General features: G+C 45.5%; 1 protein-coding gene across 2 annotated transcripts in view; it reads right to left on the reverse strand.

The window, feature by feature from the left end:
* Window positions 1–4,556: 4,556 nt before the first annotated feature.
* Window positions 4,557–25,254, reverse strand: part of LOC123992684 (Down syndrome cell adhesion molecule homolog) — a 141,961-nt gene continuing 121,263 nt past the window's right edge. For both annotated transcript variants that reach the window (XM_046294087.1, XM_046294088.1), the window contains 22 exons: window positions 22,585–22,781; window positions 22,232–22,328; window positions 21,887–22,015; window positions 21,553–21,720; window positions 20,972–21,042; window positions 20,549–20,792; window positions 20,143–20,289; window positions 19,113–19,268; window positions 18,740–18,870; window positions 18,414–18,567; window positions 18,122–18,239; window positions 17,534–17,697; window positions 17,244–17,342; window positions 15,754–15,942; window positions 14,776–15,066; window positions 14,404–14,580; window positions 13,828–13,858; window positions 13,159–13,271; window positions 12,898–13,047; window positions 11,594–11,794; window positions 11,095–11,397; window positions 4,557–5,695 (listed from right to left, as the gene is read on the reverse strand). In XM_046294087.1, coding sequence (XP_046150043.1) covers window positions 5,295–5,695; window positions 11,095–11,397; window positions 11,594–11,794; window positions 12,898–13,047; window positions 13,159–13,271; window positions 13,828–13,858; window positions 14,404–14,580; window positions 14,776–15,066; window positions 15,754–15,942; window positions 17,244–17,342; window positions 17,534–17,697; window positions 18,122–18,239; window positions 18,414–18,567; window positions 18,740–18,870; window positions 19,113–19,268; window positions 20,143–20,289; window positions 20,549–20,792; window positions 20,972–21,042; window positions 21,553–21,720; window positions 21,887–22,015; window positions 22,232–22,328; window positions 22,585–22,781 — 3,731 coding nt within the window. In that variant the 3' untranslated portion in view covers window positions 4,557–5,294. The remainder of the gene's footprint in view (window positions 5,696–11,094; window positions 11,398–11,593; window positions 11,795–12,897; window positions 13,048–13,158; window positions 13,272–13,827; window positions 13,859–14,403; window positions 14,581–14,775; window positions 15,067–15,753; window positions 15,943–17,243; window positions 17,343–17,533; window positions 17,698–18,121; window positions 18,240–18,413; window positions 18,568–18,739; window positions 18,871–19,112; window positions 19,269–20,142; window positions 20,290–20,548; window positions 20,793–20,971; window positions 21,043–21,552; window positions 21,721–21,886; window positions 22,016–22,231; window positions 22,329–22,584; window positions 22,782–25,254) is intronic.

A 25,254-nucleotide genomic window follows, 5' to 3' on the forward strand; every position in this document is an offset into this window, starting at 1 on the left:
CTATCCGTGAATAGGAACCACAAATAACATGGATAAATCTTGTAGAATAGAGCCACTACTCGTAGTACAAAGAACACCTTTACATGTCACACCCTGACCATAGTTTGCTTTGTATGTTTCTATGTTTTGGTTGTTCAGGGTGTGATCTGAGTGGGCATTCTATGTTGGATGTCTTGTTTGTCTACTTCTAGGTCTGGCCTGATGTGGTTCTCAATCAGAGGCAGGTGTTAGTCATTGTCTCTGATTGGGAACCATATTTAGGTAGCCTGGGTTTCACTGTGTGTTTGTGGGTGATTGTTCCTGTCTCTGTGTTTTGCACCAGATAGGACTGGTTTAGGTTTTCGCACGTTTGTTGTTTTGTTAGTTTATTCGTGAGCAGTTTCTTTATTAAAGTACAATGAATAACAATGAATAACAACCACGCAGCATTTTGGTCCGCCTCTACGCCTCTACGTTACATTACATGTGATAATGAGGTACTAACAGAGATACTTATGTGGTACTATAAGATAATGGTGAGGTACTATAAGATACTGATAATGAGGTACTATAAGAGACTCATGCTGTACTATAAGATACTATAATGATACTATAAGATACTGATGATGAGGTGCTATACTATAATTATAATGAGGTGAACATGAGGTACTATAAGGTATGAGGTAGGTTGTGAAGGGTCCTATTGGCATCCCCTACCACCACTACACATGACCACATATATGTTTCATTTGCAGTCCCTCATGGACTGTGTAGCCTCCATACTGTATGGATAGTAATAAAAAGGAACTAATTAAGAGGAATCGAGAAAGCCGCCTGTCCGTCAGGACCTGTCTATCCTAGACCAATCAATATCTCACAATCTAGGAGCTGCATATTCCTCTAGCCGATCAGATGGGAGAATTCTGTCTGGCTGATTTAAGAGAGCAGTTAATAAACTTTTTGCATGCCCTGGAGGGTGGTGTGTAAATCTCAGACCACCGCCATGGTTCATTTGGTTTCTAGGCCTACTTCAGAGGAAGTTGGGATGGGGGCAAGGAGGGATGAGGAGATGAATACAGTTATGTGGCATAAGGTGATAAATCCACCCCCTCGCCAGGAGGATGCCAACCCAACCAAGTCTCCCACCTAGTCCAGTCTGATGATAGAGGAATAGAGGAAGCTCATGAGATACCATTTGTTGTCAGAAGCATCCAGCAGCGCAGCTCAGACCCTTTAGTTAGGACACTGACAAGACAGCTTCAGTTAGGACACGGACAAGACAGCTTCAGTTAGGACACGGACAAGACAGCTTCAGTCAGGACACGGACAAGACAGCTTCAGTTAGGACACGGACAAGACAGCTTCAGTTAGGACACGGACAAGATAGCTTCAGTTAGGACACGGACAAGACAGCTTCAGTTAGGACAAGGACAAGACAGCTTCAGTTAGGACATGGACAAGACAGCTTCAGTTAGGACACGGACAAGACAGCTTCAGTTAGGACACGGACAAGACAGCTTCAGGATCCAGAGAGAGAGAAGAGAGAAGGAGACAGTGTCAGAAGGATCATGGGGGAAGACTGGTCTTGTGAGGAGGACAAGGGCTGACAGATGAAAGCAGCACAGGGTTACCTCCAGGGAAATGCCCAGTATTTCATGAGCTCCAAATTGCCCCCATCTGATGCCTGTTCTTCTGGCACCTCATTATGAGGCTTACGGGTGAGTGGTGGTCTATTCCAAACCTGCCTAAACTGACACTACAGCACAATCCCCTCAGAGCCTCCCTAACCAATAGAGCCATCCACAGGGCATTATCTCTGACCTCTAGCCAAATCAGCTCACACACACACACAACGTAGAATTCCAGCCCATCTCAGATAGAGTGGGAAAAGCCATGAAACCCCTCTTCTACTGTACATTCACTCCCTGTGAGGCTGTACGGTCCTTGTACACTGTGCTACAAAACTGTCTTATCATTCTTATCACTCTGTCTTATCATCAGCTCATCAGCTTATACTGTAAGTAACACCATTTTCACATTTGGATGCAGGCTATGACTTAACAAAAAGTTGTGAATCTCTCCTGATTGACACTGAGGCATTCACGTCTTGTTTCCCCAGGGGAAGGTCGTCGTGTCTGTATCTAAAATCTGATTAGGTTTAGAGCTTCTCTAAGGTGTGCGCATTGGGAGGTGGAATAATGGCCTCCGGTCAGAGGAACAAATACTTAATGTATGAGAGTGAAATCAGCACAGTACATTCACTACTGTACATGTCACCTACTTATCACAGACATATATATATATATATATATATATATATATATATATATATATATATATATATATATATATATATATATATATATATATATATATATATATATATATATATGCTCATATTGTCCTGTGTGGCTCAGTTGGTAGAGTATGGTGCGTGCAACGCCAGGGTTGTGGGTTTGATTCCCATGGGGCACCAATACGGAAATAGTATACATTCACTACTGTAAGTGGCTCTGGATAAGAGCGTTTGCTAAATGATGAAAATATTCAATATTGTTGCTGTCTTATGGAAATCCCATTACCCTAAACCAAAACCCTTTAGGAAAATTATATTTTCTCTCCATAATTTCCATTTAACAAACGTACAATTATAAAACATCCGAAGCTATTTTGAACACATTTTGTTTTTGGTACTAGAGTCATGAAATATTCAGAGTACATTGAGGGGAGTTGCTGCTTTCAATAAATGAAAAGAAAACATTTATATTGACCAACAATTTGTTTCAAGGTTTTCATCAGACAGTGACGATGTGTAGAATAAATGAGTTATAACCACACTTTCCATGTAAAGACAGGAACAGTTACATCATGTTAGTATGTACAGTATATATGTGATGTCAAGTCAATTAGGAATAAGTCAACATGTACTGTAGATGTGTGAAGCACAACAAAAGGCTCCAATGTTTTTCAAAACACAACAAGTGCCTACTTCTGTCATTACGTAAGCCCCATAGCTGTGATGTGACTCCTCAGGCTCAGTAGAGTAGCTCATCAGATCTCCAGTGCTGCATTATAGATGCTGTGTCTACATGCAGACCCATTTGGACAGTAGACAAACACAATAGCCCCACCTCCGTATTGTTTCTAACTTTCCAGAGACGTAGTACGTCCATTAAGATGTTACTACCACTCCCTGCAGTGGCATAGTGCTGTGTGTGTGTGTGTGTGTGTGTGTGTGTGTGTGTGTGTGTGTGTGTGTGTGTGTGTGTGTGTGTGTGTGTGTGTGTGTGTGTGTGTGTGTGTGTGTGTGTGTGTGTGTGTGTGTGTGTGTGTGTGTGTGTGTGTGTGTGTGTGGTGCCCCATATTCTGTTATAGGGATCAGTGTGTGACAATGTAAACCTGATCTGGGACCCAATGTCGTTGTGGGGATGAATAATTTATTGGGTTCTGTGCGCTAGTCTAGCGATGCTCCAAGTGGCTGGATAGACTACAGCGTGTTCCTGTGCTGCCCTTGAAGCTTCCCATGAGAATGTCACAATGTGTTTAAGTACTGTACAGCCCTCTCTAAAGCTAAACCAATTCCTCCTCATTTATTGTCAAAGAGGTGCTGTGTTGAGTGACTACACAGTGCACTCTGTTGGTGGTGACAACTCCAGGCCAACCCAGTGAGAGCCATTCAAAGTCACATCAAAAGAGCGCTGGTACAACCAGTGCTAAAGGACTCTAAATATAGACTGAGACACAGGAAGTCTCATCTTTCATTAGTTTGTCATCTCACTGAAATAAGTATAAGGTCTTGTCAATACCCTTCACTACAGTGTTAAAATTAGATTTGGGCTTTCAGGTGAATGTACCAATAAGTTGTCACTACTGTAGATAAATCATACTTATTTAAGCAGAGAGCCCTCTGCACTAAAGGTGAAGGGGTCACTGGACTCAGATACCCCTGAGGTCTGATAGGGAGCAGTGATGTCTATACCCTGCCTGCCCTCTACTTGCTATTATAATGTGAGACATCCAATCCAGGTGACCTGTTCAGAATAATTTACCATGTATACACCAAGACCAATTATTGCAGTTACCTCGACTTACATGTACCCTTGCACATTGGTACCTCTTGTATATAGCCTGGGTATTGTTATTCTATTGTATTACTATTTTTCCTTTAGTTTATTTAGTACATTTTTTCGCGCATACTTTTATTTTACGCTGCATTGTTGGCTAATTCACAGTAAGGTGGCAGGGTGGCAGGGTGGCCTAGTGGTTGGACTAAGAGACGGAAGGTTGCAAGTTCAAACCCCCGAGCTGACAAGGTACAAATCTGTTGTTCTGCCCCTGAACAGGCAGTTAACCCACTGTTCCTAGGCTGTCATTGAAAATAAGAATTTGTTCTTAACTGACTTGCATAGTTAAATAAAGGTAAAATAAGTTTAAAAAAAGGTCTACTACACCTGTTGTGCATGTGACAAATAAAATTAGATTTGATTAAGTGATCTGTGTGCTGGTCTCTGTGGTGGCTGAGAGGGTAGAGATGGAGGAACAGAGAGAAGAAACCAATCTCCAATCAAACCCACGTGTGCAAACATGACTAAGGACTTTATTAACCAAATCATTTTCCTTGTAATATCCACAAATAAAAGTGATCTCTTTTATATATATTCACATTGTATAATTTTCATAGTGTGACAAAATTCTCTTGGATTTTCCAGCCATTCCTATAATTGTCATAGATCAGTCCCCATGCAGTCATTGGAAAGGTTGAAGAACGTAGTAACAATCTATCTGAGTAGATTGAGTAGACGGCATGGACAGACAGGTTCAGCTTTAATGGAGTTCTTTTCCTTGACTCCTCTCGTTGTTGAAAAACGGCCAGATACCTAATCATCGATTTGATCACACTGCGACATACAAAATAAATAAATGAAGAAAGCAATGTCCCCTTGCAGAGTCCTCCTCTTCTTCTTCTTGTTTTTAGACATTTCTATATTTTTGTATATAATAATAATGACTGTAATTATCCTTGATATAAATTCAATAGTATTTTTCTCTGTCAAATTTAAATACATTATTTTGGCAATTTCATATGGTGTTTAGAATAAAATAATACTCAAAATAGAAAATAAAACAGAGAAATGAGACAGCCAGAAGAGGAAAGAAGGGGGAAAGAACTAAATAAAGGAATACTTGGAGTCAGAAATATACCACTTCAGATGTTGTTGAAAAGTGTCCATCATCATCATAGTTCCATGCCAGCTCTCTGTGTAGAGCTGCAGTACAGTATACAGTCCAAGTCCTGGAGTGTGTAACTCCTTGTGTTATACCAGTGTGTAGGACTTTGCGTAGGGGTTGTTGCTCTGTTTTAAGTGTCCTCTGGAATCTAGCAGGGACTCCTGTGAGCTACTGAGCTTGGCGGCCTGTGCCTGGGCCAGGTCTCCGGTGGCCTCACGGCCAGTGGGCTCACGCTGGGGCAGGGTGGAGGCAGTCCCTGGCTGCCACTGCTGCACCTCCCTGGACGTGGGCACCTCCATGGGTGTGGGCTCCAGGAGCGGGGGCCGTTTCAGGGTGCGGCTCTTCTGGGGCTCCAGACACGCCTGGCCCAATGCCCCTGCCTCCCCTCCTCCGTTACCACCGTTGGACCCCCGGCCTCCCGACACAGGGCCACGGTTTAACAGGAAGTCCATGCGTAGGTACGGGGGCAGGTGCACCAGCTCTCCACCTGAGGGATGAGACCAGAGAGGGGGTTAGAGGGGTAACCAGTCAGGAAGGTTAGCGGGGTAACCAGTCAGGAAGGTTAGCGGGGTAACCAGTCAGGAAGGTTAGAGGGGTACCAGTCAGGAAGGTTAGCGGGGTACCCAGTCAGGAAGGTTAGAGGGGTACCAGTCAGGAAGGTTAGAGGGGTACCACTCAGGAAGGTTAGCGGGGTAACCAGTCAGGCAGGTTAGAGGGGTAACCAGTCAGGAAGGTTAGCGGGGTAACCAGTCAGGAAGGTTAGCGGGGTAACCAGTCAGGAAGGTTAGCGGGGTAACCAGTCAGGAAGGTTAGAGGGGTAACCAATCAGGAAGGTTAGCGGGGTAACCAGTCAGGAAGGTTAGAGGGGTAACCAATCAGGAAGGTTAGAGGGGTAACCAGTTAGGAAGGTTAGCGGGGTAACCAGTCAGGAAGGTTAGAGGGGTAACCAATCAGGAAGGTTAGCGGGGTAACCAGTCAGGAAAGTTAGAGGGGTAACCAATCAGGAAGGTTAGCGGGGTAACCAGTCAGGAAGGTTAGCGGGGTAACCAGTCAGGAAGGTTAGAGGGGTAACCAATCAGGAAGGTTAGTGGGGTAACCAGTCAGGAAGGTTAGAGGGGTAACCAATCAGGAAGGTTAGAGGGGTAACCAGTCAGGAAGGTTAGCGGGGTAACCAGTCAGGAAGGTTAGCGGGGTAACCAGTCAGGAAGGTTAGAGGGGTAACCAATCAGGAAGGTTAGAGGGGTAACCAATCAGGAAGGTTAGCGGGGTAACCAGTCAGGAAGGTTAGAGGGGTAACCAATCAGGAAGGTTAGAGGGGTAACCAATCAGGAAGGTTAGAGGGGTAACCAATCAGGAAGGTTAGAGGGGTAACCAATGAGGAAGGTTAGAAGGGTACCCAGTCGGGAAGGTTAGAGGGGTAACCAGTCAGGGAGGTTAGAAGGGTAACCAGTCAGGAAGGTTAGCGGGGTAACCAGTCAGGCAGGTTAGAGGGGTAACCAATCAGGAAGGTTAGCGGGGTAAAAAGTCAGGAAAGTTAGCGGGGTAACCAATCAGGAAGGTTAGAGGGGTACCAGTCAGGAAGGTTAGCGGGGTAACCAGTCAGGAAGGTTAGAGGGGTACCAGTCAGGAAGGTTAGAGGGGTACCCAGTCAGGAAGGTTAGAGGGGTACCCAGTCAGGAAGGTTAGAGGGGTACCAGTCAGGCAGGTTAGAGGGGTACCAGTCAGGAAGGTTAGAGGGGTACCCAGTCAGGAAGGTTAGAGGGGTACCCAGTCAGGAAGGTTAGAGGGGTACCAGTCAGGCAGGTTAGAGGGGTACCAGTCAGGAAGGTTAGAGGGGTACCCAGTCAGGAAGGTTAGAGGGGTACCAGTCAGGAAGGTTAGCGGGGTAAGCAGTCAGGCAGGTTAGAGGGGTACCAGTCAGGAAGGTTAGAGGGGTACCAGTCAGGAAGGTTAGCGGGGTAACCAGTCAGGAAGGTTAGAGGGGTAACCAATCAGGAAGGTTAGCGGGATACCCAATCAGGAAGGTTAGATGGGTACCCAGTCAGGAAGGTTAGCGGGGTAACCAATCAGGAAGGTTAGAGGGGTACCAGTCAGGAAGGTTAGCGGGGTAACCAGTCAGGAAGGTTAGAGGGGTACCCAGTCAGGAAGGTTAGAGGGGTACCACTCAGGAAGGTTAGCGGGGTAACCAGTCAGGAAGGTTAGAGGGGTAACCAATCAGGAAGGTTAGAGGGGTACCAGTCAGGAAGGTTAGCGGGGTAACCAGTCAGGCAGGTTAGAGGGGTAACCAGTCAGGAAGGTTAGAGGGGTACCAGTCAGGAAGGTTAGCGGGGTAACCAATCAGGAAGGTTAGCGGGGTACCCAATCAGGAAGGTTAGAGGGGTACCCAGTCAGGAAGGTTAGCGGGGTAACCAATCAGGAAGGTTAGAAGGGTACCCAGTCAGGAAGGTTAGCTGGGTAACCAATCAGGAATGTTAGCGGGGTACCCAATCAGGAAGGTTAGAGGGGTACCCAATCAGGAAGGTTAGAGGGGTACACTCACTACACTGAGCTGGGAGGAAAATTCTCAATGTCAGCATTACTCGGTTACTTTCGATTCCATAATAGGTCTTTTCATATGGTATGTACTTACTGTCAGGATATATGGTATATGATAGGAAATCATATGAGTGGAGGAAATATGATTTCAGTTTGGATAATGTAATCTAATCTATCATATTGAGTCAGGAGGATACAAATTCTATAATGATTTCAGGACGATATAATTTTACATGGCTTGGCGAAGGGATTACTTATCCTATGATATTGCTGCATTAACCTGTCAGATTCATATTCAAATCACCTTTCCATTTCTTCAGGACTATCACATCGAACAGTCCTGCACTGCCCACTCTCAAACTCTCCTCATCTGTACTTGGGGTTAACTGAAGCAAAAAGGTGCTTCAAATCTCATTCAGAGACAGATTCTTTGCTGTCCAGGACCAGAACAAACCAAGCATGTGACGTAACCCAAGTGTACATTTAGTTAATGACACTGCAGCACTTTAAAATACTTCTCAACACAGTATTCCCCCATGCAGACAGTGAATCACTGGATACGGTTGAGTGGATGATGACACCATCACTTCTGCTGTAAATGTATCTCATCCACTGAATAAATTACATATTTCATTTAGTAAATTAGATAATCACAAAGACGTGTCCAGTAGCCAGAGATGTATGAGTCGTACTGAAGATTTTACACTTGATTAGGAGTGGTGGGGAGACGTGTACTGTTCCATTGCTGTTCTAATGGACGTCTTCAATATTAATCTTTCAGAGGCCACAGAGATCAGCAGGCTTCAGTGACTGGCCTTTTCAATGCCAAATCATTATCCCCCACCACACAGAGGAGGACCGGCCCATCTATGTAGATTGTATCCTACATGTGACCTTAGTGACTTAATCCCAGAGTTCACAGGGAGCATGAATAATTTACTGTGTATCTAATAGGCTTTATTAAAACCTGTAAATGGCAACCATTTTAAAACTTTTCTTTGGGAGCTCATTGGGAATTTATTTAGCTGAAATCCATCAGGCTGTAAATTGCAGGGCGTGGGTAATGGCACAACTTATATCAGCTACGCAACAATGATTCCCAGTCATGCATTATGTCTCTATGCGGGGGTTTGGGGGTTGATGTATATAAATGTTTCAACATTCTGTGTGCCCAAGTCAATCTGCGCTAATGGGAGCTGTTCTCATTTTCTGTAATCTGGCCTTCAACTACCCACACACTAGTAAACATACAGACACATCGCGCATGCCCACACCCACACGCACCCACACACACCCAAACACACCCAAACACACAGAGACACCTTGGCTTGTTTAAAGGCCTATCACATTTTGACTACTCAACACAAGAACCAGTGTTGCAGGAAATGTTTATGAGCTGAGAACCTCAAGATCATCCTCTATGATTGGCTCATAACAGTAATTGCACAGGACAGACTGTTTATGAGCGGTCACACAGATCGTTGCCCAATGTTTCCATCCAGCTTGCCCCAATCACTCTATTGTCACACACACACGCACGTACTCGCACTCGCACACACACTCACACTCACACACACAAAGAAATGGGCTTGCCAGGTTGACCCACTGACCCCAGGTTGACCTACTGTATCAGTATCAGGTGTGTGTGATTGTGATTGACACGTGCCCTCCTCCGTATCCCTGTGTGAATGACAGATGAGGTCACAGTGTCAACTCAGGGCAAAGGTACAGTGGGCCACTGTCAGACAGACAGACAGACAGACAGACAGACAGACAGACAGACAGACAGACAGACAGACAGACAGACAGACAGACAGACAGACAGACAGACAGACAGACAGACAGACAGACAGACAGACAGACAGACAGACAGACAGACAGACAGACAGACAGACAGACAGACAGACAGACAGACCGTTGACATTTTATATTGAAAATTGACTTTATTTCCTGATCATACTGACACTCACTGGGAAAAAGCACACAAAAATGAACTGTGTTCAAACTAACATGGGTGAATTCCACAGTGTGTGCCACAACAGAGCTGGCTGATGGCAGACAAGACTAGTAACAACGGTCTTCAACAGGGACTTACTGTAGAAACCTCTAAACTTGTCTATGTGTCGCTGGTGTCGCCCGACTCCCGCTGGATGAAAGTGAAACCAGGGTTAGCACGACGCTACATCAGGCTCTGCGTCTGAAAGACCGATATCACGCTGAACGTCTCCATTGTGGAAGTAAAGTGCTGTTTTGTATTGACAGACAATAGCTTTAGATTGGCTTGACAGATAGCCTCTACTTGCCCTTAGCTGACGGTTTAAGTCTCCTGCTGGCTGATGACTGTGGGCAGATGGCTTGTGTACTCACCATGAAAGCATAATGAGGAACGGAAACTCAAGACCCAGCTCAGATAGCCAAAACCTGTCTACCTCGTGTCGTTGACCCCAGCCCAGTCCCCACCTCCAGACACCATCAACAACTAGCTAGTCTTCATACCCCCAGCCCAGAATGACAACTAGGCAGGCCAGGACTCACTAAACGCACAATACATTCTGTCTCTGTGTATGTGTGTATTTTTTACAAAAAATATTTGAAAATGGGAATTTCTTCATATCTATGTATTTCAACCCAGTCTGTTTGGTCTGTCCACAAACTGCGCTAGACAGTGTAACCAATAGGAATGGGAGGTGAGAAGCAGCAGGTCATATGAGGCCAACCCGGGAGAGGACAGTGTCAGAAAGGCGGATAGCCTGACAGATGGACGTAAGGACAGCTCCTCCATGTGCAGACATTTCAGCAGAGAGCTGAAGCTAAACACAGCACTGTGAAGGGTATTACTGGGTTTTAATGGTGTTTGTACTTCATCGAGCATTAACAGCATGCCAGAGGTGTTATCTGAGGAAGAGTATCTCATGATCACTATTTTGCAATAGGCATTTTGTAAAATGCTGTGTTAAATGAAAGCTATGAAACTTAACTTTGAACAGGCCAGAGAGCTGTGGAAGTTACAGTTGTAATGCTGTGGCCCAAGGCCTAATTGGAGCAGGACTGAACTGCTATCTATAGCAGTGTTTTCCAACTCCGGTCCTCTAGTACCCCCAACAGTACACATTTTTGTTGTAGCCCCAGACGAAAACACCTGATTCAACTTGTCAAGGGCTTGATGATTAGTAGAATCGGGTGTGCTTGTCGAGGGAAATATGCCTGTTGGGGGAGGACCGGAGTTGGAAAACACTGATCTAGAGTAATGAGGAAAATAATACATAATCATTTCCTTTCAGTAAAGTTTGAACTGTACTGTGTGTTTGCAGTGTATGTCTGTTCTGTATATGAGTGCTGCCTTCTCCTTACCCGGTCTGTGGGCCTTTGGTGCTGCCATGTTCATGACCCGGCTGATGTCCTGAGGCTTGGGCGGGGAGGCTGTGAACCTGCAGATGCCTGACTCAGACGGCGTGCTAGATGCCAGGCTGTCTGTGTAGTCGTTGGTGCCGGCCGTCATTTGCTCCGAGGAGGTGTCGGAGATGAAGCACTCTGTGATAGTGAACTTGGCGTGCCGCAGGTGCTCCTCCATCTTGGCGTGCTCGTAGGCCCGGGCCAGCTCCTCGTACGTGGACGACGCGCTCTCCGTCGACACCATGCTGCTCCGCGCGCGGTCTGCGTAGTCACACACAAACACACACAGAGACACAACATCCATTATAGTGTATGTATATAGCTGAAATTTCCTAAGATATATAGGAAATATCTTAAAACATACCGTGAGCACTCTGACCCTTCCACGTACAGTAGTAGTGGTCTCCCCTTTGCTGCAGACTAATGTTGTATGTGAGACATAGGGTCAGTCCAGTACCTGTGTCCTGCGATGGGCTGACGCTGTAGCTGTCGCTCTCCTTGTCCACAGAGCCGGCAGCACGTGGTGTGGGCAGTCTCCAGTCTGTGCTCAGGGTGTGGGAGGAGGTGGGTGGTTGTGGCCGGTTCAGAGTCCACTGGCTGGCATAGCGGTTCCTGCTGGCTGCAGGGCCTGCTTTGGCAGTGCGGCGTGCTGTGGGGTCTGGGCATGAAGAGCCAAGGTCTTTACTGGTGAGAGGCCTAGGCAGTGTCAGGCCTAGGCAGTGTCAGAATTGACACCCTATCCCCTATGTAGTGCACTACTTTTGACCAGTGTCCATATAGAATAGGGTGCCATTTCGGACATACCACTGAAGAGCTACTAGAAAGTAAATTGCATACTGTATATTGAGTCTTAATTGTCTGTGTATCAAATTACACAAACATCTATTGATCAATAATAATTCCTAGGTTTGAAATTACAGTATCATCCTAACCTTTCACAGTCGATATAATATTTCCCAAAGACAAAAATAGTATCATATTCGGTCTGACCCAGACATTTAACCTACTGTGCTATGCATCAATGGCACCAAATCAGAATGTCCCTTTAGAACGGCCATGATTAGATCCGGCCTGGAGAAGCCAGAGAAGAATAGCAGTGGTAATAGTAGTAGATAGTAGTAATTCCATCAGTGGGTTGGAAACTGGCACAGCGGGCAGTGTTTGCCCAACACTCTGGATAGATGTGGCTGAGTCAGCAGATAAGGTTCAGGCTCACTGTGCTTATTGTTTATTCATTTTTTTGGGCCCACTGTGCTTCCTGGCCAGCCTCAATTAGCCCAATCAGGTGAGCGGTCAGATGGAGCCAGAGGCCTCTCCACTCTTCATCAGCTCAACTCGACTGGCTCAGCAGCAAGAGCCTCCATAGGCCACTGTCTAGCCACTGCCTTGACTCACATTGCTCTGGGCTGTGGGCTCTGAAAGTGGATCTGAGTGTTGAAACTATGATAAACTGAAGATTCTAGTTTGCTTAGAATGGATTTGGGATCAGGGTATGTGGATACCTGGAGGTTAATTGTTAGAGCTTTTTAAAAAACCTCTAAAGTCTAAACACTGATTGGAGGACTGGGGTACAGTTACATGCACATGAGAGAGAAATATGTACAATAATGCTTGGATTGAATGCAACTATATAAAAAATGTGAATCCTGACAGAGAGCATCTCTTATGTTTCCAGGGGATGACATTAGGCTAGTAGCTTACTGTACGTCAGAGTAAAGGTGGTGAGGGGTGGGATATAGAGGTGATTAAATAGGCTCTTACTGGTTCCAGGCCGGGCGTCGGAGACGTCCACCAGTGGGCCGGTGGCCTGCGACAGGGACTGGTAGTGGACTGTGTGCGTGACAGTGGACGACTTCTGTTTGGACGTCTCCCCAAAGTCATTATCAGTCAGCAGCACCGTCGACCTGTCGTCTGTCAGACAGAAAACAGGGAGGGAGACAATAGGTTCTTAGAAAAGATGATCAAATATAACATGCAAGGGATAAGCATACTGTAAACTGGCGGGGAAGACAGGGGTCTCACCAATAATCTCCATAGTATCTCTCTCCTCGATGAGCAGCTGGGCTCGGGGGATATCGATGTGCATTCTCATGGTCTGCTGCTTGTTGGATGTGTCTGGTGTCCGTGTGTTTTTACTAGGAGATAGTATTGTTTGCAAGTATTCAGTCATAGTTAGTAACTGTCCAGTGACAATATCAGTTTTAAAAACTCATATTTTGATAACTCATACTCAAATAACGTTGCTGACTCATCCTGTAGACGTATTTGTGGCCAAAGAATAAATTGGAGAAAAAAAAAACACTTCAAAAACCCTACCTCAAACTTGAATCTTAAAAAGACTTGCTATTTCCTCATACAGTATATATATCATACTCCTGAGGAGGATGAGCTGGCCAATCAGCGGTCTAGAGGAGGATGAGCTGGCCAATCATCAGCGATCTATTTGTATTAATATTTTTAATGGCTGGTATACGCCCACAACATCCTGTTGTCGGGGTATGCACACACCATTCCAACACAGAAAAGTTGTTTTTTAAAAACTGAATAAAAGAACGTTGGAAGGGAAACTATTTCACTCATATTGTAAGTAATTATAGGTAATACTTAATAGAAATCTGGAAACACTGGACAGTTAGTTTAAAGTATTTTATGATTCCTATCTAAAGTTAACATGTATTCCTCTTCACGTACCTCATCAGCATTTCTGCAAGGCTTTTTGCATCTGAAAAGTCAGCATATAGTAAATTAGTAACAACGCAGAGTTGACAGAAGCTAACATATTAAAATCAAAAGCACCAAGCTAATTTCCTAGATGTGCAAAACTAGAACATTAGAGTGGGGCAAATTAAAAGTGGAACACTAGATCTGATCAGACCGTTCTACGCTGTTAGCTAAACTGATAGCCTCTTAGCCTCTCGGGGCGGCAGGTAGCCTAGTGGTTAGTGTTGGGCCAGTAACCAAAAGTGTTGCGAGATCAAATCACTGAGCTGACAAGGTAAAAATCTGTCATTCTGCCCCTGAACAAGGCAGTTAACCCACTGTTCCTAGGCTGTCATTGTAAATAAGAATGTGTTCCTAACTGAATTGCCTAGTTAAGTAAAACAATCTATTACATAATGAAAGTCAATAGTCAGAATTCTACTGGTTCTGCTCAGGTTAATTAATCCTCACTCTCTTGAGCATGAAGCATACAGATCTAAAAAGTGCTTGTTTGTTATTAAGTGCTTTGTTTCTATTGTGTGTGCTTGTGCGTGTGTTCTGACTCACCGCGTAGCCTCTTGAGCCTCTGCTCCCTCCTCCTCCTCTTCAGCACCATCAGGAGGATGAAGACCATGACAGCAGCCACCAGGATACAGGTGATGGTCACCATCATCTTCAGCCCCTCGTTGCCTGACATGTTGTCTGTGATGGGGTCCACTGTCTTCAACAGAGGAGGGATGGTGCCTGCGGAGGGAGGAACCAGATAAGCTTAGGGAACCTACCATCCTGAGTATCAGGCATGACTATTTAAGGATGCACCACCAGGGTTGAGGCATCGTAGTCAAATATGTCTCTTTGGAAGGCCTTCTTTGGTATATGAAATGACCCTGGTTCAGGAAAAAAATGTATCATACTAGAAGACCACTGAACTGAACTCACTTCCATCGGCGTTGAGCGTGGCGAACATGATCTTCTTCTCAGCAGAGCCGGCGCTATTGACCACTTTCATCTGCAGCTCGTACCAGGTTGCCTCCGCCAGGTCATACAGGATGTAGCTCTTGGTTAGGGAGGTGCGCTGAGCCGTGGTCCACGTTGCCGTGTCCATCGGATGGTACTCCAGGGTGAACGAGGTGATTGGGCAGCCACCATTGTTCCACCCAATTAGATTGAGCCTGACCCGGGTGGAGTTGATGCTGGCAAACAGCTCATGTTCTTTGGCAAACTGGGGCTCTGGAAAGAAGAGGGGTGAAGAGATCAGATGTAGACTTCTAAGGATGCTATGTAGACTTCTGGAGATGCTATAGAGCATGGATGGGCAACATTGAAGGGGGTGGGGGCCACAAAATAGTTGCTTGCAGGTCTGCATACCCACATGCGCCCACACACACCCCACCCCACCGCCACCACGTTGTGAGCAAAACATTTTAGCAGCCCCCCTCTTGACAGTGGACTGATTTGTTTTTACGTAAAAAAGAAAAATGTTGCAGTTTTATAACTAATTTCATGCAATTCTACTCATTTTGCCATGGGGTGGAGAGGAAAATTAGCAGTTTTACATTTTACCATAGGGTGGAGAGAAGTGTTTGCAGTTTGTGATATCTGTGATATCTGAGTGAGACTGACTAGCAAAATCAATGGGGCCCCTCCGCCGGTAATTCGACCATGATTACTAAGTTTAGATAGCTGGCCGCTAGACTAATTTATCAATCTAGAAATGTTTAGCTGACGTGGCTAATTGATTGACTATCAGTGACTGACATAAGATAAAAACTACTGATGCACAACCAAATTTCTAAATTGCACTTTGTGCATTCAACTATTCTAACTTGCAATAGAACGTTTAGAACCCGACTGGGTAAAAAAAAAAAAAAAAACTTGATCCGAGGGCCAGTTGCCCATCCTTGCTAAAGACTTCACCTTTTCCGTGGGTCTTTGCTTCAATGATCTCACTGATGCGTCCGGGGCCCACTCCGTTCTGAGCAGTCAGGGTGAACTTGTACCAGGTGCCACACTTCAGGTTCTCCAGACGGTACGACCGCTCACTAGGGCTGATGGGAAAGCTGCCCCACTGCTCACTGTTGTCCTCTGAGTACTGCAGGATGTAGCCTACGGAAAGATAAAAATACAGAGACAGAGCATAACTGTAAAATCTCTCCCAACATACTCCAAGTTAATCTAATAACTACATTACCCAGATAATCACTCACAGTGCTGGCACAGCAAAGTGGAACCTTGTAGTATTTGCACTTCCCTTCCAACAGATTGTTCAGCGTTAGACATGGGCTAAATACCTATAAACATGCCATTGAGATTGATTAACATGAAATGTAACATAAGGCAGGACAACAGCATCTGATCATAGCCACCATCTACTCGGGCAAGAGGAAAATAAGACACTGTATTGGTGTTAGAGCAAAGACTAAACAAAATCATTTGACTCATGACATGAAAACAAATACCATAGGAAATCATCCTGGATATCCCTTAAAATCTCTTTTTAAAAGCCTGAGAGGCCAGAAGCCTGTTGTGTTCCAGTGATGACCAGCTATGATAAATCACCAGTGCTACTCCAACTGTGATTGGGCTTTCTTCTTGACTGAGTGGTTTAACCTTCCACTTTAACCCACCTAATCTACTTTGTTGCTTTTTAATCTATTCCCTCTCCACTGTTTTAGCACCCCACTCAGCGCAATTACCAGGCTTGTCTAAGATAATGAGAAGTGGAGGGCCTTGTAAGAACATTTTGTTCACCCAATGTCCTAATAGGATACTAGCCGTGTAACTGAAGTGTCATTTGTGTGTCTTAGTAGTTACCAGTGGCTTGTTGAGGTGTTGTTGGTTTGCCCAAATGGAGGTCTACTTTATCTCTTGTTGAAATGTCATCAGATAGTGTGTCTGAATGGAGGTCTACTTTATCTCTTGTTGAAATGTCATTAGTTAGTGTGTCTGAATGGAGGTCTACTTTATCTCTTGTTGAAATGTCATCAGATAGTGTGTCTGAATGGAGGTCTACTTTATCTCTTGTTGAAATGTCTTGTTGAAATGTCAGATGGAGGTCTACTTTATCTCTTGTTGAAATGACATTAGTTAGTGTGTCTGAATGGAGGTCTACTTTATCTCTTGTTGAAATGTCATCAGATAGTGTGTCAGAATGGAGGTCTACTTTATCTCTTGTTGAAATGACATTAGTTAGTGTGTCTGAATGGAGGTCTACTTTATCTCTTGTTGAAATGTCATTAGTTAGTGTGTCTGAATGGAGGTCTACTTTATCTCTTGTTGAAATGTCATTAGTTAGTGTGTCTGAATGGGAATATTTGTCTTGTTGAAGTGTCACTGGGGTGTCGGAAAGGAGGTCTATGTCTTGTAGAGGTGTCTCTGGTGTGTCCAAATGGCCTAATGTCACTCACCTCTGATGGAGCTTCCTCCATTGTCCCCAGGTATCCAGGACAGAGTGATTGACGTGGTAGTTGTCTTGGTAACTGTGAGGCGTGGTTGGTCTGGAGGAACTGTAGAACAAAAGGAATGATGTTTTGAACTAGATCCATGACAACAAAGCATCTGTGCTACATCAAACTATCCACAAAGTGTTCTCAGAAGACCTACTGCTAACCTACATAGAAAGGCCTTTGAAGTGTTAGAACCAATTAGTATTGGACAGTTTTGGACAATTCTCCTTTTGCATCTCTCTCTGTCTTACCTTGAACCTGCAGGTTCAGCGTGATTTCATCAGAGCCCCAGTTGTTGCTGGCCACACAGCTGTAGTTCCCAGAGTCCTCTGCTTTCACCGTCCGGATGATGAAACTAGCGTTGCTATGGACACTGTGGCGTCCGTCAATCAGAACAGGAGCAGGGGTACCATTGCTGTTGAGAGGTAGAGTTGACCACATGATATTCAGTTCAGTATGTGATCAGAGTTTAAAAAAAAGACATTCCTGCGTTGTGTTGAATCATGTGACAGATGGGTGTTGACCATAGAGATGTATAGAGATCATTACTTGGAAATAACCCAGTTTTGCATGGTTTGCCTAGTTCGTAAACAGCTTAAAGCTATATGACCGCCATAGAGTGGCTACAATAAATGAACGACACACAATATTTGCTTCAAGACTCCAGCCCTGCAGGTGGCGGTAAGTCACCAATATTAGCTTTGTACTTTTTTCAAACGTCAAAATAAGAACAAAATTGAATACTTTAAAATGTAGATAGCCTCAATGACTGTCACAGACGCTATAATGGCACAGATACAACGTTGCGATCTCTATACATCTCTATGGCCTTGACTTACTTTCCCTTCAGCCACTTGATGGTGGGGGGTGGATCTCCGACCGCCTTGCAGGGCAGAATGATGTCCCTCATCCAGGGTGTAGTCACTGTTCCGTTGAACGTCAGGATCCTGGCCGGAGCTATGGGGGTTACATACATGCACCACTGTGACTGTACCATTCTACTCCTATGAAAAACAATGATGAATAAAAAAGAACGCAAGCAATATCATAGATGCCAACACCATAGTGCAATCAATAATACTTCAGCCAGATTAGTTTTGATAGTTACACTATTACACAGGCAGCCTGTACCTTTGGCCCGAGGTTCCACTGTGATGGTCTCACTGCTGTTGCCTCGCCCAGCGGCTGTCACGGCAACCACCCAGATGCTGTACTTCCTGTTGCGGGCCAGGTTTGGCACTCTGTAGAAATATACATCAGGAGAAGCCTCAAACTCACTCATCACCTGGAGAGAGGGACAGAGAAAGGGAAGGGGGTTACACATCTGTGCATTTAACAGGGGAGTAATCTTCAAGAGTATTCTCTCTCCGTACAGGACTTTCAAATACAGCCCAGAATGGCAGGACTGGAGGCGGCGTTATAATGAGAGCTGTGGTAATGATAATAGAGCTCCGTACAGTGGGGTGGTTGGAGCAGAAGACGATGTACTTCCTAATGATGCCGTTGAGTTTGAGAGGAGGGAGCCAGGACACAAACACCACGGAGCTGGTGGAGGCTGCGGCCTTAACTCCCGCTGGAGGCCCAGGGACTAGAGGGAGGAAGGAGAGTAAAGATTATGTTAAACATACATATATACTGCAAGTATTAATAGAAACATATGGGCTCATGGCCCTATTCAAGCCCATTGCAGACAGTGCTTTATTCCTGAAATCTGATTTGACGTATTCATGCATAGCTTGAACTTTTGCAGGAATCATGCTGTGATGTCAATGTGAAAGCAATGATCCACATCTATCTCAAGTGTATCTCAAGCCAGAATTTGTATCTCACTGTCTTCCTTGGTCCGGGTGAAGATCTGCTCGCTGCGCACCCCGTCCCCGGCCCGGGTGAAGGCCAGAACCTGGATGCTGTAGTTGGTGTATTTCTCCAGACCATCCAGGTCCAGAGACGGGTAGGAGGTGGTCACGTTCCTGATCTCTCCCAACTCTGACAATGTCACACAATGGTTACACAACAGTTTATCACTCACTCTCACACCATGTCAAATCAAGTCTATGATCCAGTGTGATAGAATTCAAAGAACTACAGTACAGTGACCACAACAACACAATAAGCCTATAACATGCTCCCTGTAAGACCACACTGCAAACTACCATACAAGATGATGCCCATACACAGTAAAATACTGTGATTTTTGACCGAGGTAGTATCTGTGATATTGCAATGACTGACTACTGGCAGTAGTGCTCTGTCTGCTGCGTCTCCTCTGTCCTTGACTTAGTGTCCTTGTAGACAGAGCTGAAGCAGTGACATACTGCATCCTGTGAATTATTGATGGAGGCCCGGCAGGCTGCAGGCTGGATCCCATCCACAGGGCCTGAGCAGGAGCAGGGTGTTAGCTCTGGGTGTTGCCCACTCTGGCCCTGTGGTACCTTCCTCCATATAACCCACCTTACTAGAATGAAGCTACTAAACAACTAATGGACTAGATTATATACAGAACAGGATATGTCTATTGAGATATACTACTCATTGGATAGTTGATTTATAAGTAAAGCTATAAGTTTAATATTTAACTCATTTGACCAACACTGGCAGAATGAAATTAAGGAGAAAATGGCAATGTTGCTGAAATATTGCAAAAATTCAAAAAGAAAACCCATAATCTAGTGTTGCCTGTTGAGAAAACTCAAAACTAAACTACTACTAATAATAAAAACTAAGCTAGGGGTGCAAATCTGCCAAGTAAGAAAATTAGAGACCGGGCTAAAACCATTATGATCATAGTGCTCACACCACCAGTGGTCCGCTAAGTGCCTGCTAGCTGGTGTGTTCTGAGTGTCTGTTAATAAGCCCCTACCTCCATCTGGCAGATTGGCCCAGTAGATGACTCTGTAGCCCTGCAGGTTTCCATTGAGGGCCTCTTTGGGCAGGGTCAACCAGGAAAGAGAGATGACTTCTGGAGACTTGGCCATGGCCAGGACATTCTCAGGGGGACGCGAGGGGACTGTTAAGGGACAGGAGGGAAACAACGTTAGGACAAATGTACAGACAATGGTCAAACTAGGCTGAATTAACTCCCCCTACTGGCTTCTAACTGTATTGCTGATTTCAAATCTTTCGGTTTGAGGTAATTCAGCAATCATCCAGAAGATGGTAGTCTACCTACGGCAGTGAATTTTCACACTGTGAATGCAGGCACACGCACACACACACACACACAACTCTACCCTACCCCACCCCTTAACCTCCTGATCCATACTAACCATCCTCCAGTGTTTTGGTGATGACCTCCTGAGAGGAGGGCCCGGTGCCTGCACGGTTAGCCGCCTGCACCACCACCCCATACTCAGTGAACTTCCTCAGGTTGTCCAGGGTGATGCTCTCGCTGCTGTCCCCTGTGGTGTCCATGCTGATGATGTTAAACTGGAAGCTGCCTCCAGAGCTGTACTCTCTGTAACCCACCTGGTAGCCCCGGATCACCCCATTCTGAAGGTGCTTGTGGGGGGCCTGAGGAGGAGGAGGAGGAGGAGGAGGAGGAGGAGGAGGAGGAGGAGGAGGAGGAGGAGGAGGAGGAGGAGGAGGAGGAGGAGGAGGAGGAGGAGGGATGGATGGATCAGACTGTATATACTCATGACACAGATAGAAACAGGAAAATCTCTCTGTTTAACTCCATGAAGACACAGTACCTTCCAGGTGACTTTGATGCTTTGTGGAGAGGTGGCCTCCAGTTGTACTTCTTGTGGAGGGCCATCGGGGGCTGTAGAACAGATGTGTAATATTAACACAAAATACTCTTATGAGAGATTCAGTTGAATGAGGCAGAGATGATAGCAGAGACAATAGAGGAAAGCAATATTTTTTTCTGGTTGGTGTGTGGCAAATTAATTAAGTAGACTAGACCCAGCTGCTATCGCATTGGTGCATATGGGAGAGACACCCCTTAAGTAGACCAGAACTGTGAAAAAAATGTTCCATGGTAAAAGGCCTTTTTGAATCATCTGTATAATCCACCATCTTTGACGGAGGCTTTTCAGACATTAATTATATTTAGGAAATATTTCACTAGATGGCGATGCAGCACTAGAAATACGTTTGCTCTGTTATGAACGACAGACAGACCTTTACTGTATTCAAGGGAATATTACAATACAAATAAATACATATCCATGACTAGAATCTGAAGACAAACAGAATATGTGTCAACCTGGTTTGGAACATAACTACATGATCTTTTGACCCGGTGAAGGAGAGATCTGCGTGGGCTGACCTGCTTCGTCAGTGGTGATAGTGAGCTCGTTGCTGGTATCGCTCTTGCCGATGTCGTTCTTAGCAAAAATGCGGATGTTGTAGGTGGAGGAGGGGTGCAGGTCTATAATGGTGGCCTGGTTCAGCTGGGGGGACACGTCTTTTGTTATCTGGGCTGAATTCCACGAGGCTGGGGGAAGGGGCAAACGCAATGAACCTATTAGCATCTCTGTATGACATGACAACCAACAACAAACAAGTTAGCTAATGCAGAAACATATTTAGTTATAACTATGTCATACGCAATTTCCTATGGATTTATCACATTATTCCATAGGCCTATATGCCAGCACTACCTGATTTGTTCTTGCACTCAATGTCATATCCTGTGATGGGGCTGTTTCCGTCGAAGCCCATGGTCCAGCGGAGGGCAATGGTCCGGTCTCTGACCTCTCGGATCTCCACCTCGGGAGGGTCTGGAGGTTCTAAACGGGTTTAAAACCACACACACGCACAGATTAGATAGAGAGGTTAACCTGTTCACTTAGTTGTCCTGACAAGAAGAAAACAAACTAAAGGCTGAAGTTAACTAAGGCCCAGAGATGTTGGCTTATGTAGTCAGGAACAACTTACAGTAGCAACAAAAAGGTTCCACTATGAAGAAACAGCTTAAGAAGCAGGAGTTGAAGCCAGGAGTTTACCTTGTACTGTTAACTGAATGATCCCTCTGTCTTCACCATAGGAGTTGATGGCATGGCAGGAGAAGAATCCAGAATCTTCCCGAACACTGGGCAAAATCTGAGGAGAGGTCAAAGGGGTTTTTAACCAGGAAGCATCACCATAATGCACCATCATAGTTCAGTATTCAACTGTTAATAACCTCTGGTTATTTTATAGGCTACACAAAATGTCCAGCATCAATCACTGCAAGTACAAAGGCTACTATAATTATTCATGCTCTATTGAGAGCGTACTATACTAATACGAGCTCAGTACCAACACAACAATATACATCACCCCCTTTTGAGGTGGAGGCCCCAGGCCCCCAGCGCACCTTCAGAGTGGAGATGACCTCGTCAGCCACCTCTTTGACCACGACGGTGTAGCGGCTGGTCTCTGGGTTGATGATGCGTTCCTCCTTCTCCCAGCGCACCATGATGGGCTTCTCCCCGTGGGCCGTGCAGCTCATCTCCTTCTGCTGGCCCACCGTGGCCATGGTGGTGTTGGGGTACGACGTGATCATGGCTGGGACTGAGGGAGAGAGGGAGAGGAAAGAAAGGGAGAGATTGATGCAGAGATTGTAACTTTTATTCAACTCAACAGAGGCTCATACATTCTCCTTTAACAATTCACTATAATTTCACGGACTGGCCTCTGCCACCCTAAAGCCTAAGGGGGGACTCATTCCCAACATGAGAATCCCAACTATGGAGAGGCATGAACTCCTATTTAGATCGCCCTGGTTCCCACAATACATTGAACACTAATGGTTCAAAAACAGGCCTTCAGGTAAGCAATCTTGTCTCTGCTACAGCATATTTGCTACAGACAGACAGCAACTGTTTACGTGTTGTTCCTGAGGCAGAGCGTCTCAGACAGAGACAGAGACAGGGTGCTACAGAGCAGAGGAAAGCCGTGACTAGTCGGAACTCCCCACGGTGTGTAGAGCTCGTCTGGCGTTACGACACTATGACGCACCGCGCTTATTAGCAGCGGCTATGTGTGTGTGTGTGTGTGTGTGTGTGTGTGTGTGTGTGTGTGTGTGTGTGTGTGTGTGTGTGTGTGTGTGTGTGTGTGTGTGTGTGTGTGTGTGTGTGTGTGTGTGTGTGTGTGTGTGTGTGTGTGTGTGTGTGTGTGTGTGTGTGTGTGTGTGTGTGTGTGTATTTGGGGAAATACCCCAGTACAGCTATAAACTGCTGCAGGTGTCTTCTACTACTGTACAGATACACAACACAGTCCTGTACTGTCTCACATAGGTTTGTGTAGATCACAGTTACATTGAAAGCCTTAATGGTACAACCTGCTGTATTGATATCTGTTACAAAGGCAGCACATGCTGTATGTACAGTGCATTGTTGCTGATGTTTCAGAGAGGAATGGACTTCAAAGCAGATAAAATCATGTATTGTATATGAATGTGTATGTTTACTGTATGTGTTTAACAAGATCATCCATACAGTACATCCTACTGGCTAAGACAATGGGATAAGTCTGGGGGCTGGTGCTGTAGCCATTCTCCTCTGTGTGTGTGTGTGTGTGTGTGTGTGTGTGTGTGTGTGTGTGTGTGTGTGTGTGTGTGTGTGTGTGTGTGTGTGTGTGTGTGTGTGTGTGTGTGTGTGTGTGTGTGTGTGTGTGTGTGTGTGTGTGTGTGTGTGTTAAAGGAGCTGTTTCTCCAGAAGCTAAGTGGGTAGTACAAGCAGAGAGGACTCGTGGCACGTCTCAGAAACACTGTCTGAGAGCATGTTCCCCTGCAGCAGTGTAACTGTGATCTCTCTCCTCTCTCTCCTATCCCACCAGGACGGCTATGATTTAATGATGAGAGCCCACTTTGATTATTCATACACAGCAGACAAGACTACTCCTCTGGCCCCACTGCTGTCTCACTACCTCTCCACACACACACTCAGAGCCTCAACCTCTCCGCTGTCTTCTACACACACAGTCGCACACCAACACAAGAAGGCAACACTCATACACAGAACACACACATACACACACAAATTCAGAGAAACAGAGAAAGACATGCAGAAAAAACAAACCACACATAATCCCAGGTGACACACTCAGAGGGGTGTGTGTGTAGGAGGGAGATGCGGCTCTGCTAGCTGACAGCCCGTCTCTGACATGATTGAATGTGTCAGACTAAGGTCTGCCAACGTTTAAGCCTCATCTCTTATTCACTCTCAAGCTACGCCAAAGAACGCTGATTTATTTAGCGTGACAACTATGAATTTTAAGTGAGGCACATTCAAAAATCCTCCTCAGCCTTCTCTAAATGTTATTGCTCCTTAAGTTAACAGGGGTAGTTTCTACATCTGAGGCAGCAGGCAGCGGCGTGGCGGGCGGAGTCAGCAGGGGACCTGCCTGATGTTCTCCTACTCCTGCCCCCGTGAGACCGAGGGCATGCCTTGATGAGCGCTCCGCCTTTGAGGGGAGGGGGGAAGAGGGGGAGCCGGAGGAGGGGAGAAAAAATGCAGAAAATAAGAAGAATCCTAGTTCTGACATTCCTTTCAAACAACACAGGCAAATGATCTGCTATTGTTATCACACACGTAGCTCTGGCACATAACCTAGCTCCATCACTGTGTGATCAGCACAGGTCCACATGATCAAATTGCAGGGAAATGTCTGTCTGCTGTGGCTGTCTGTTAAAGCTACAGAGACTGCCTCCTCTGTGCTGTCACGGTGTCATACTCAGTTTGCTGTGACACTCCCAGTACTGCTACAGTAAAGGCCTCAGGTGTCAAAGTTGACCGAAAACAAACAGGCAGCTCAAGGTGTTCTCCATCTTAAACCATCCCCACAACAACCTGAGACTTGTTAAAGAAGGTTGGGGGACAACAAAAGGCTGATCTCAGTTAGACTCCTCTCTCCTGCCTACATTCACCAAACAGCCCTCAGTAGCCCCCCAGGCTACCAGTATTCTTTTTGATGGCCCATAATTGCTTCATTGATGTATATTTTTTAATATCCAGCGATGTTACAGAGCCTGGTAATAAAGTGC

This window comes from Oncorhynchus gorbuscha, linkage group LG13, assembly GCF_021184085.1.
Source record: "Oncorhynchus gorbuscha isolate QuinsamMale2020 ecotype Even-year linkage group LG13, OgorEven_v1.0, whole genome shotgun sequence".
In the NCBI taxonomy this organism is placed as follows: domain Eukaryota; kingdom Metazoa; phylum Chordata; class Actinopteri; order Salmoniformes; family Salmonidae; genus Oncorhynchus; species Oncorhynchus gorbuscha.